Source organism: Gorilla gorilla, chromosome 1 (genome assembly GCF_029281585.2).
Source record: "Gorilla gorilla gorilla isolate KB3781 chromosome 1, NHGRI_mGorGor1-v2.1_pri, whole genome shotgun sequence".
NCBI lineage: Eukaryota > Metazoa > Chordata > Mammalia > Primates > Hominidae > Gorilla > Gorilla gorilla.
Genome location: NC_073224.2, coordinates 215,161,780 through 215,174,304, shown reverse-complemented (window position 1 = coordinate 215,174,304; position 12,525 = coordinate 215,161,780). Strand labels below are relative to the sequence as shown.

General features: G+C 42.1%; 1 protein-coding gene and 1 non-coding gene across 19 annotated transcripts in view; one reads left to right on the top strand and one right to left on the bottom strand.

Moving 5' to 3' along the window:
- The window catches only part of SRRM1 (serine and arginine repetitive matrix 1), a 30,182-nt gene extending 21,223 nt beyond the window's left edge, over positions 1-8,959 (top strand). For all 18 annotated transcript variants that reach the window (XM_031012010.3, XM_031011990.3, XM_031012013.3 and 15 more), the window contains 5 exons: positions 2,469-2,579; positions 4,803-5,267; positions 5,798-5,993; positions 7,064-7,273; positions 7,876-8,959. In XM_031012010.3, coding sequence (XP_030867870.1) covers positions 2,469-2,579; positions 4,803-5,267; positions 5,798-5,993; positions 7,064-7,273; positions 7,876-7,980 — 1,087 coding nt within the window. In that variant the 3' untranslated portion in view covers positions 7,981-8,959. The remainder of the gene's footprint in view (positions 1-2,468; positions 2,580-4,802; positions 5,268-5,797; positions 5,994-7,063; positions 7,274-7,875) is intronic.
- On the bottom strand, positions 2,637-2,741 carry LOC115932427 (small nucleolar RNA U13). The gene has a single exon (XR_004068712.1). It is a non-coding gene; the product is annotated as a small nucleolar RNA U13 (small nucleolar RNA).
- Positions 8,960-12,525: the final 3,566 nt, after the last annotated feature.

The following is a 12,525-nucleotide window of genomic DNA, read 5'->3' as shown; positions in this document are numbered from 1 at the left end:
TAATTCAGGCCTTACTCTCATAAGTGAGAAGATAGCGGCCCTGATGGGGTAGTTTCTTAGGGCCGCAAAGTGACAAAGTTGGATCTTAGACCTATACATTTGACATTACACTAGTCTGTCTTAACCAGCTTTCTGCTTTTGGGGCCTTAGCTGCCACTGAATTTTGAAGTATTTATCCTTGCTGAAGCTATCCCACTGTCCTTTTTGTAGCTCAGTTTTTGAAGCTGTGTTGTTTTAGGTAATCTCATCAATAAGAGTGTTTTCTTGGAAAGGAACCAGTGAGCAGTGTTTGTGATGGAGCAAAGCACGGGGTATTTACACTGTGGAGGAAACTGCTCCATGATAATAAAAGATAAAAACCTAAAAAAGATTAGTTTGGCTGCTAAAGCATTCCTTTCCCAGCTATAATTATCTCTGGCTTTTGTGAAGTTGCTAGCACAGCAACTAAACAATTGCTTTACAGAGTTAGATTAGTGGTGCAATTTCTTCTCTTTCATCTCCCCTTCCTTCCCCACCCCCCCACCAAATTATGGCACTACTTTCTGTTCTGGAAAGAGATTCCTCACAGGAGTAAAATCAACACTAATGTTTATTGCTCTACTCCAGGATGTTTTTGTTTTGTTTCTCGTCATTTAGAAAGTATTTTAAGTTATATACCAGCAGCTTCAAGTTTAATGCCATTAGAAATTGCCATCAGGTTCCTAGGATTTAGAGATGGAGGAAGGATTATTTGGAATTATGCTTCAGTGTCGTATTTTAGAAGGGGAGATAGAGGCCGGGTACGGTGGCTCATGCCTGTAATCTCAGCACTTTGGGAGGCTGAGTTGGGTGGATCACCTGAGATCAGACGTTTGAGACCAGCCTGGCCAACACGACGGAACCCCATCTGTACTAAAAATACAAAAAAGTTAGCCGGGCGTAGTGGCGCATGCCTGTAGTCCCAGCTACTCGGGAGGCTCAGGCAGGAGAATCGTTTGAATCTGGGAGGTGGAGGTTGCAGTGAGCTGATATCGTGCCATTGCACTCCACTCTGGGCAACAAGAGCAAAACTCCATCTCAAAAAAAAAAAAAAAAAAAGAGGCTCACGCATGTAATCCCAGCACTTTGGGAGGCCAAGGCGGGTGGTTCACGAGGTCAGGAGATAAAGACCATCCTGGCTAACACGGTGAAACCCCGTCTCTACTAAAAATACAAAAGATTAGCTGGGTGTGGTGGCGGGCACCTGTAGTCCCAGCTACTCGGGAGGCTGAGGCAGGAGAATGGCGTGAATCCAGGAGGCAGAGCTTGCAGTAAGCCCAGATCGTGCCACTGCACTCCAGCCTGGGCAACGGAGCGAGACTCTCTCAAAAAAAAAAAAAAAAAAGAAAAGAAAAGAAGGGGAGATAGAGCCTGGTTTTGAATATTTTATATGTATTTAGTGTGAGGTCTTAGTCCCCACAAAGCATAAGCAGATTTAAATTGAAAAATTTAGTGGTGACTTTTAGGATTTTGTCTGTTCAGTTAACAGAGATTTCTTAGTTTCTAACGGGAACCAAGACAACACATAATTCCAGATTCACAGGAAGCATGAGTCCTGTCCTGGGCAAAAAAAATTAAGAGCTTGGAGCAGAGACGTCCAGACTTGGGTCTTAAGCCACTTGCGACTATTGGCATTTTTGAATTTCTGTATTAGAGTCTCTAAAGCAGTTGATTCCTAATAAGGAATTAGAATCACCTGGAGAGCCTTTCCCAAAAACACCTGGCTGGACCTTAGCCCAGCCCTGGTAGGCATAAATCTCACATAAGCTTCCCAGGTGGTTCTAATGTGCATCCCCAATAAAAAGCAGTGCTCTTATGTGCTGTTGCCGAACTTTTTCACTCTGTGTCATGTCAAGAATGTTCGGTATTGTGATCCAGAGTAAAAGAAAAATTTCACAAAACGATATTTACCCTTGTCACAAGTAAAACACTCTGGTTTTATTAAGTTTTTTAATGCTGCCACCCAGGGTCTTGACTGATGATCTTGACCTGTAGTTTGAAAAACACTGTTCTGAAACTTAGTAACCATTGCTGCCCTTGGGGTTAATGATAATTGAAACCGTGTCTTCTGGGTCACTTAACTATAAATGCCACTGACTCAAAGTTAACTATATAGGCCAGGCGTGGTAACTCACACCTGTAATCCCAGCACTTTGGGAGGCTGAGGCAGGCGGATCACCTGAGGTCAGGAGTTCAAGACCAGCTTGGCCAACATGGTGAAACTCCGTCTCTACAAAAATATTTTAAAACATTAGCCAGGCATGATTACAGGTGCCTGTAATCCCAACTACTCAGGAGGCTGAGGCGGGAGAATTGCTTGAACCTGGGAGGCGGAGGTTGCAGTGAGCCGAGATCATGCCATTGCACTCCAGCCTGGGCGACAGAGTGAGACGCCATCATACACAAAAAAAAAAAAGAAAAAAAATTAACTATAATTCTTCTTGGTTTAGTGGTAGACGGAGGAGAAGTCCATCCCCACCACCCACCAGAAGGCGACGGTCTCCTTCTCCCGCCCCCCCTCCTCGACGGCGCAGGACTCCCACACCACCACCACGACGAAGGTACTTTGTCAAATATGCTAACTGGAGCATCTCCCCAACTCCCCCCGCCCCTGATAACATCAGATGAGTAATGGTGCTCACTTCATAACAGGGTTGGAGAGAGGCACAGCTCATGTGTGCATGTGAAAACCCAATCATCATGCTTATGAACTACAAAAGGATCTCTGAATCTTTCTGATGATTATATCTTATTAGAGTAAGCAGACTAGCATTGTTCAGCCAGTCATAAAAGAACACGTATGATTCCATCTATATGAAAAGTCTAGAATACACAAATCTATAGAGATAGAAAACAGATTAGGATGGGGTGGACATGGGGATGGTAATAGCTACAGAACTATATGAATATACTAAAATCATTTAATTGTATACTTTAAATGGACCTTAAATGGGTAAATAGGTAGATTTTATAGCAGGTGAATCACGTATTGTCATAAAGATGTTAATACATTAAAAGATGGTATTGACTAGTAATTGTAAAGAGAAAATTTAGAGAATACTGGCAGATATCTCTTACCTAAATAATCAAAGATAACATCCTCAATAAAACATTGGCATCGTGTATTTCCTGGATACCTCTGTAGTATGCTTACCAATTATGCCAAACCTCAGTCTAATTATTAGACCAGATTATTTCCTAATTATTAGGAAATAATCAGACAAACCCAAATTGAAAGTCATTCTACAGAATACCTGACCAGTATTCAAAAGTGTCAGTCATGAAAGACAATGACAGAAACAGTCACAGATTGGCAAGAACTAAAGAGATGTAGGGTCCTGGAGCAGAAAAGGAACATTGATTAAGTCCTGGAACAGAAAAGGGACATTCATTAGTGGAAAACTGGGTTGTTTGCTATTTTAGTATTACTAAGTTATCACTGAGGTTCATTTTACAGTTTTGCTAATTTTCTTATGATTATATAAAATATTAGCATGGTGAAGTGGCAAATCTCCTATTTTTGTAGCTCTTCTTTACAACTATTTTAAAGTAAAAATTAGGGGAAAATGTTTTAATGTCATTGCTCGGATATGTTGCCAAGCAATGTAATGACATGCTGCCACTCTTTTTTTTTTTTTTTTTTTTTTTTTTTGAGACAGTCTCACTCTGTCACCCAGGCTAGCGTACAGTGGCCGATCTCAGCTCACTGTAACCTCCGCCTCCTGGATTCAAGCGATTTTCCTGCCTCAGCCTCCCGAGTAGCTGGGATTACAGGCATCTGCCACCACACCCAGCCAGTTTTTGTATTTTTTGTAGAGATGAGGTCTCACCATGGTGGCCAGGCTGGTCTCAAACTCCTGACCTCAGGTGATCCACCTCAGCCTCCCAGAGTGCTGGGATGACAGGTGTGACCAACTCTGCCCAGCCTGGCTGCCAGTCTTGAATGCCTGTTAAGTGCCAGGCAAAGTGCTAGGTGCTTTATATGCTTTACTACTAGTCTTCAAAGCGACCTTGCTTGATAGTTGGTATTGTTTGCATTTTTCAGGTGAGGAAATGGGAGTTGAGAATTACTAAGTAATTACCCAGATACAGTGATGAAATTGTGCCCTACCACATTGCCAAAATATATGGCCTATTGTAAAGCTAACTCTGGGCAGGAATTTACTTTGATCTAAAAGTCTGCAATATCCAAGAGGAAATTAGGCAGTTTGGCCTGAAAAGTGGCCTTTTGAGACAGAAAATGGAACAGTCTCTTTGAGGGGAAGTAGAAGTGTCTTTAAGGCTTGTGCAGTGAACTCTTAATTATTCATACAGTGTCCAAATGCTCATTCAGAGAGGATACCACATAGGAGACCTCTTTAAAGTGCAGACTTCCTAAGGTGACCATAATAGAGTTTTGCTAATATAGTTACTTGGTTATTATATAATAACTGATGTTCAGTTAATACAGTGCAAGATTCTGTTTTCAAAAAACGTTAATTTTGTATAGATGTTAAAAGACTCGACAAATTCACATCTTCTGAAAACTGCAAATTTTTGTTAATCAAAATGTCTTTTTTTTCTTTTTTGTACTTAGTCCTGCAGACAGTGTCCTGTGTTGCAGTCAGCTGAGATAAACAAGTTTTATTGATATTTAAGTGAGAATATAAAGATAGCATGTTCACTTATAAATATATTCCCTTTGCCTAGTGCTAACTACAGTATAGCCAAACCTACTGATTACTTTTCATCCTGTTTCTGTATTTTGTTGAGCCTTTCAGCTTAATTATGTATCTTTTTCCTAGGACTCCTTCTCCTCCCCCACGTCGGCGCTCACCTTCTCCTAGAAGATACTCTCCTCCAATACAGAGGAGATACTCACCTTCTCCACCTCCAAAGAGAAGAACGGCTTCACCTCCTCCCCCTCCTAAACGAAGAGCATCACCATCTCCACCACCAAAGCGGCGGGTCTCCCATTCTCCACCTCCCAAACAAAGAAGCTCCCCAGTCACCAAGAGACGTTCACCTTCATTATCATCCAAGCATAGGAAAGGGTCTTCCCCAAGCCGCTCTACCCGGGAGGCCCGATCACCACAACCAAACAAACGGCATTCGCCCTCACCACGGCCTCGAGCTCCTCAGACCTCCTCAAGTCCTCCACCCGTTCGAAGAGGAGCGTCGTCATCACCCCAAAGAAGGCAGTCCCCGTCTCCAAGTACTAGGCCCATTAGGAGAGTCTCCAGGACTCCGGAACCTAAAAAGATAAAAAAGTAAAAATATTTTATGCTTTTTCATTAGGAATACTTACATAGCTGTTTATATTTGGAAGCTTCTCCCCACCCCCATATAAAAGGAATAAGTTATGAATATGAGCTTTTAAGTCAAACTTGAGGTACTATTTACAGATCTTATTCCATTTTTTGGGATAGTTTCTGCAGTATAAGTTAAATGCCACAGGCTTTTACTTGGTTCTTAGCAGTTATCAATTTGTTTTTGAGGGGTATGCTTCCAAAACTAAACTTGAGTAAGACATTGAACATTTCTTGTGTGTGATATAAGGTACTGACATTACTAATCTTACATAAGAAGCATCATTAACAGAATAGATAGAGGATTATGGGGCTTTAGCCACCCTCTGGGAAACATAGGTAATGTAAATTGGATATATGTTAGTTGAATCAACCAGCAATCTAAGTGGTATATTTGAAATTCATAACCTGGTTGTACAGTGTAGTTGGTGGTTTTCTCATGTGAAGAGATGTCTGTTCTCAATGCTGAATGTTTTTTCCTTTTTGTCTAGGGCTGCTTCCCCAAGCCCACAGTCTGTAAGGAGGGTCTCATCCTCCCGATCTGTCTCCGGATCTCCTGAGCCAGCAGCTAAAAAGCCCCCAGCACCTCCATCCCCCGTCCAGTCTCAGTCACCGTCTACAAACTGGTCACCAGCTGTACCGGTCAAAAAGGCCAAAAGCCCAACACCGAGCCCATCACCGCCAAGAGTATGTGTCTGCCTTATTTTGGACACCCTTTTATAAATGTGTATATGGTCACTTTGGAGCAGAGAAAATATCATTGGGGCATTAAAATATTGGTGTTTAAACTTTTTTTCCCATTTGTGAGTTACACACCTGATCTTGGGCAGGTTTCTGTATTGCATAAAATCAGTGGTTAGATGCCCATCTGTTTTTTGTTTGTTTTTGAGACAGGGTCTCATGCTGTCACCCACGCTGAGTGCAGTGGGATGATCATAGCTCACAGCAGCCTTCCTGGACGCAGGTGATCCCTTCGCCTCAGCCTCCCAAGTAGCTGGGATTATAGGCACATGCTGCTACACCTGGCTGGTTTTTTGTTTGTTTTTAACTTTTTGTAGAGACAGGGTCTTTCTGTGTTGACCAGGCTGATATTGAACTCCTAGCCTCCAGTGATCCTCCTGCTGTGGCCTCAGATGTCCATATTTAATTGGGTTGACTGAATAGTTGTGCAAGCTAACTTGTGAGGAATTTTAAGTAATTGCTTAGAAGTGTGAAATTGAAATATTATGGATTAAATTATAGGAGCCTGCTTTTTGCATAAATTTGGTATGTGTGTCATGAGGAAGAACCAGTCATCCCCACTCTAAAGATAGGAGAGCTCAGATGGTAGCTAGAGACATGGCATTCATACAGGCGTGTGTTTAGACTAATGGCTGGTACCATTTATTAAAAGTCTGCTACATGTTAGGGAAGTATTATGGGTGCTTTACAGATATTCTCATTTAATTTTCACAAGAGCTTTATCAGGTAGGGATTATTACACTTATTTTAGGTAAAAAGGTCTCAGAGTTCAACAATTTGTCTAAGGTCAAATAGTTCAGGAGCTGGAATTGAGCTCATCCTGGAGATAGCCCCTGACTTTTGAATACTTTTCTTGGTGATAATTGGCCTTGGGCCTTCCCCACTCACACCCTCCAAAGCCTTTCGGAAATCTTGAGATTTGTCCATTGGGGATTTGAGGAAATAAAATGTTCAGTTGGACAGAATATTAATCAGATTGATTATAAATGCTGGGTGTTGTTTTTTTTTCTTCCTAGAATTCAGATCAGGAAGGAGGTGGAAAGAAAAAGAAGAAAAAGAAGGACAAGAAACACAAAAAGGATAAGAAGCACAAGAAGCACAAAAAACACAAGAAGGAAAAGGCTGTGGCTGCAGCTGCTGCAGCTGCTGTGACCCCTGCAGCCATTGCAGCTGCCACAACCACATTAGCACAGGAAGAGCTAGTGGCAGCGCCAGAGCCGAAGAAGGTATTTATGAACTCTGTATATGGCTGTCTTGCAGTTTACGTACAGATAGCAAAGTCATTTTATTTTGAGAAGTAGCAAAATTGTTTTTTCTACTAATTAGCCAGTTACTCTGAGATAAAAGTCACGTACCATACAGTTCACCCGTTTAAAGTTTGTGGTTCCCTGCGTTTTAGTATATTCAGTCGTGCAGCGATCCCCACACTTTTTTTTTATATAAAGGTGACTTATTTATTTAAAATATTAACTATCCACAGTGGCCGCCATTATATTTGCATACAGTTCAGTACTCAAAAGATCTGTGAGGTTGGTTTTTTTTTGTTTGTTTTTTAATTTTGTTATTATTATACTTTAAGTTTTAGGGTACATGTGCACAATGTGCAGGTTTGTTACATATGTATACATGTGCCATGTTGGTGTGCTGCACCCATTAACTCGTCGTTTAGCATTAGGTATATTGCCTAATGCTATCCCTCCCCCCTCCCCCCCACCCCACAACAGTCCCCGGTGTGTGATGTTCCCCTCCCACACTTTGATTCTGCTCTTTACTCGGCATTTCCCACCAGGGTCTCAAGACTTAACCGTGTAAATTCTGTTTTTTTTAGGAGACTGAAAGTGAAGCTGAAGATAACCTTGATGATTTAGAAAAGCACCTGCGTGAAAAGGCCCTGAGATCAATGAGGAAGGCCCAAGTGTCCCCACAGTCTTAGGGGGAAATGTTTGTTATGATGTAAATTTTATTTGGTTTGTACGCAGTTCAATTTCAAAATTGCTAAAATGTGTTTGAGCTTTAGACTATAACATTTGTTGTAATAATTGCTAGGTTGAAGTTCAACATGTAAAAAAAGGGGGCATGGATTTACATTGCAAAAGGTGTCCACAGTGTATTAGTGACATTCTTTCATTGACAGCTGACATAATTCATTGAGTGAAATATTTTAAGCCAAAAAAAATTCCCTTTTTAAAAAAGGGGGTTTAAATACTGTTGGCATTTTTATGGTTCCTTTAAATGCCCTGGCTATTCCCAGAGGGGTTTTTTTGTTTGTTTTTTTGGTTTTGATTTTCTTTTTGTTTTTCTTTCTTCTTCTAATTTTTTTCATTTGAGTCTTAGCTCCCATTTAAGTTATGCTTCTGACCTTGTATGGTCTGTAAGCTTGCCCAGAAATAAGACCACTGTTTTGAATTACCACAAAAGTATAAATGAATATTTTAATGCCACAATCTTTCCTGTTGCCTGTGGAGTCTCTGCTGAAATGAATCAGGATTCGAGCTCTAGGATGAGACAGAAAATGAAAGCATGTTGTTTGCCAGGACACTGTGGGTTTATATTGATGTGTAACAAGTTGATTTGGAACACTGGACTCTCATTCTGTTCTTCTGGTTTTGTTTTTTTTGTTTTGTTTTTTTCTTTTGTAAAGGCAATGAGCTAGTCCCAGAAAGGATCCTTCAGTTACATACAATTTGTTTAATGAAATGTCATGGCTCTGTTCATATTTTTGTCTTGTTCTTCCAATTGGTATATACAACTTTCAGAGCCTCTTGTATTTGGAAGGCTGGAAGGGCCCAGACTTTGGAATAGTGTCTTGGTTTCACTGTTTTTGTTTTGATTTTTTTTTTTTTTGATTTTTTTTTAAACTAAAGCTATATAAAGCTTGTGGATTAAACAGAATAAATTTCTAAATTTAAAAATTTTGCCACTCACTTTTACTTACTTAGTAGTGCCTATGTAAACCTTTTAGTGTGTTGGGAGTTGGGCAGGGGAAAGAAAAGGTGATGAAATTAAGGTTTTACCATCTTTGTTTCAATAATTACTGTGGTGAGTGCTATAAAGGGAATCAGCATGTGATTGGAACATTTAGAATACTGGTGGGAGAAGTCCACCAGGCAAAGGGAACAGCATTGCAGTCAAACAGTGTCTGTGTCTTCCCTGAGGCAGAAGGAGCCTGGCATGTTAGGAAGTGAACAAAGGCTAAGGAATGACTGGAACACCCTCTCTCAGGGGCAGGGTAGGGGGGGGTTGTGTGTGTGTGTGCGTGTGTGTGCGCGTGCGCACATAATATTTGGCTATCTACAACCAAGTCTGTTTTGCATTTAAAACGATAAGTGGAACAAAAATTTGGGGAAACTTGGAGTTGTTAACATAGTGTGAGGTAAAACAGCAACATTCGTATGAAAGAAGTTCACCAGAAACCTAAGCTGAGCAGGTCGACACATGTATAGTTTGATTTTAAGTTCTGGCAGTTGAAGCAAAACAAGGAAGAAAATGCCTACAATCTTAATTTATTTCTCTTTTTCTTTTTCTTTTTTGGATGAGGTCTTGCTCTGTCACCCAGGCTGGAGTGCAGTGGCACAATCTCAGCTCACTGCAAGCTCTGCCTCCTGGGTTCAAGCAATTCTCCTGCCCCAGCCTCCCGAGTAGCTGGGATTATAAGTGCCCGCCACTACGCCAAGCTATTTTTTAAATATTTTTAGTAGAGACGGGGTTTCACCATCTTGGCCAAGCTAGTTTTGAACTCCTGACCTTGTGATTTGCCCGCCTCGCCCTCCCAAAGTGCTGGAATTACAGGTGCGAGCCACCGCACTGCTCCTTCTGCCTTAGGGAAGACACAGACACTGTTTGTCTGATTGCAGTGCTCTTCCCTTTGCCTGGTGGACTTCTTCCACCAGTATTCTAAATGTTCCAATCACATGCTGAGACTTTCCCTTTACAGCACTCACCACAGTTAATTATTGAAATAAAGATGGTAAAAACATCTTTCAAAGGACATGGACAGTAAATATACCTTCAACAATGAGGAGCTGTTTTTACAGGTGTTTTACAGGTTTAAAGTGATTTGTAACAAGCAAAAAAGCTTGATGAAACTTCTATAGGGACTGCACTAAGGTAGTGTAGAGTGAGTGACTCTACGATCTATCCATGATAATAGAGTTTTATGTGTGTGCAGCAACTTAAGAATTTTCAAGGGCCTTCTACATGGCTCCTTTTGATTTTTCAATTCTATGATAAAAGCACATAATACTTATTTTCTAAGATGATTTTTGCTGACATTTCCTTTCCAATATGAACAAACCAGTGAACGTCGTCGGAGTGGAGTTGGCCCTTGAACAATGAGAGGGTTGAGGCACTGACCCCTTGCACAGGCAAAAATTCAAGTATAATTTTTTTACTTCTTAAAAATGTACCTGCCAGGCATGGTAGATCATGCCTGTAATTCCAACACTTTGGGAGGCCGAGGCAAGGGGATTGCTTGAGCCCAGGAATTCGAGACCAGCCTGGACAACAATAGCGAGACCTCATCTCTAAAAAACTTTTTTTAAAAAAGCCCTAGGTATGGTGGTGTGTGCTTCAAGCTACCCATGAGGCTGAGGTGGGAGGATCACTTGAGCCTTGGAAGTTGAGGCTGCTGTGAGCCACGATCACACCACTGCACTCCAGCCTGGGCATCTTTGAGGCTGAAAAATAGGGAGGGGGTTGGTCTTGCTGTCCCAGCAATGGGAGAGGTGGAAAAATCTGCCTATAAGTGGATCCATGCAGTGTAAACCTGTGTTCAAGGGTCAACTGTACTTGGATCTAGCCAATCATTCAGTCCATTTGTTTACTTACTCCGTAGGCTTTTATTCCTCCACTTGACTGCTCTTAAGATTAGCCATAGCCTGCCTTTTGCCAAATTGAACAATCAGTTCTGAATCCTTATTTTATTAGACCTCTGCAGGATTGGGCTCAATCATTCCCTCTGTTGACTCACACTCGTGTTCTTTTAAGCAACACTAGTCGTCCTCCTACCTCACTAACTTTTGTCTCTAAAGGGTCCTTTTAAACATGCAGTGATGTAGTATGCCTTTTTTTGTGCTTGGTTGCCTTCCCTATACTTAATCCCTAGTCTCGTGATTTTAAGTGTCATCTTTATGTTTGAGGTGTTTAATCTCCAGTTCAAACTTCTCCCTGAGCTAGGCTCCTGTTGAGATACCCGCTTGATAATGCCATTTATTTTATTTATTTATATGAGACAGAGCCTCCCTCTGTCGCCCAGGCTGGAGTGCAGTAGTGCGATCTCGGCTCATTGTTACCTCTGCCTCCCGGGTTCAAGCAATTCTGCCTCAACCTCCCGAGTAACTAGGACTACAAGGGCCTACCACCATGCCACTATGCCCAGCTAATTTTTTTTTTTTGAGACGGAGTCTTGCTCTGTCGCCCGGACTGGAGTTCAAGTGGCGCGATCTCAGCTCACTGCAACCTCCCCCTCCCAGGTACAGGCAATTCTCCCATCTCGGCCTCCTGAGTAGCTGGGATTACCGGCACCCGCCACCATGCCTGGCTAATTTTTTTTTTTTGAGACGGAGTCTCGCTCTGTCGCCCAAGCTGGAGTGCAGTGGCGCGATCTCGGCTCACAGCAAGCTCCGCCTCCTGGGTTCATGCCATTCTCCTGCCTCAGCCTCCCGAGTAGCTGGGACTACAGGTGCCCGCCACCACACCCGGCTAATTTTTTGTATTTTTAGTAGAGACAAGGTTTCACCAAGTTGGCCAGGCTGCTCTTAAACTCCTGACCTCAGGTGATCCACCCGCCTCAGCCTCCCAAAGTGCTGGGATTACAGGCGTGAGCCACTGTGCCTGGCTGCTAATTTTTATTTTTAGTAGAGACAGGGTTTCACCATATTGGCCAGGCTGTCTCGAACTCCTGACCTCAAGTGATCCGCCTGCCTCGGGCTCCCCAAGTGCTGGGATTATAGGCATGAGGCACCACATCCGGCCATAATACCATAAAAGGCATACCAAAATTAACATGTCCAAAATATGATTTTTTATACGATCCTGATCTCAGTCCATTTCAGTGCCTGTCACTGCGATTTATTCAAAATTGAAGAGTCCTTATAATCAGTGGCCATACTGTCCACTCCCCAATACTCGTGCATGCTGTTCCCTACAGCCCAAGTCAGATCACAGGTCTGCTAAAAATCCTCAGAAAGCTGTTTCAGAATAAAACGCAAATTTCTTACAATGGCCTGCAAGTTCTAATAGGATTGGGCCAAATTGGCTTTGGCAACTTTATTGTCACTCAGCAGTCTACTCAAGCCATGCTGGCCACCCTGTCTTCCTTTTTTTCCAAAAAGCTGACTTCTCTTTCAGAGATTTTTGTACCGTGCTCACTGTGCCTTTATCCTGGAAGGCACTCCTGCTCTTATTGCTTGTTTCTTTACTTGGTTTGCCTCAGACACTTCCCTAATTCCCTCTCCTTTGTTTTCATGGATGTCAACTT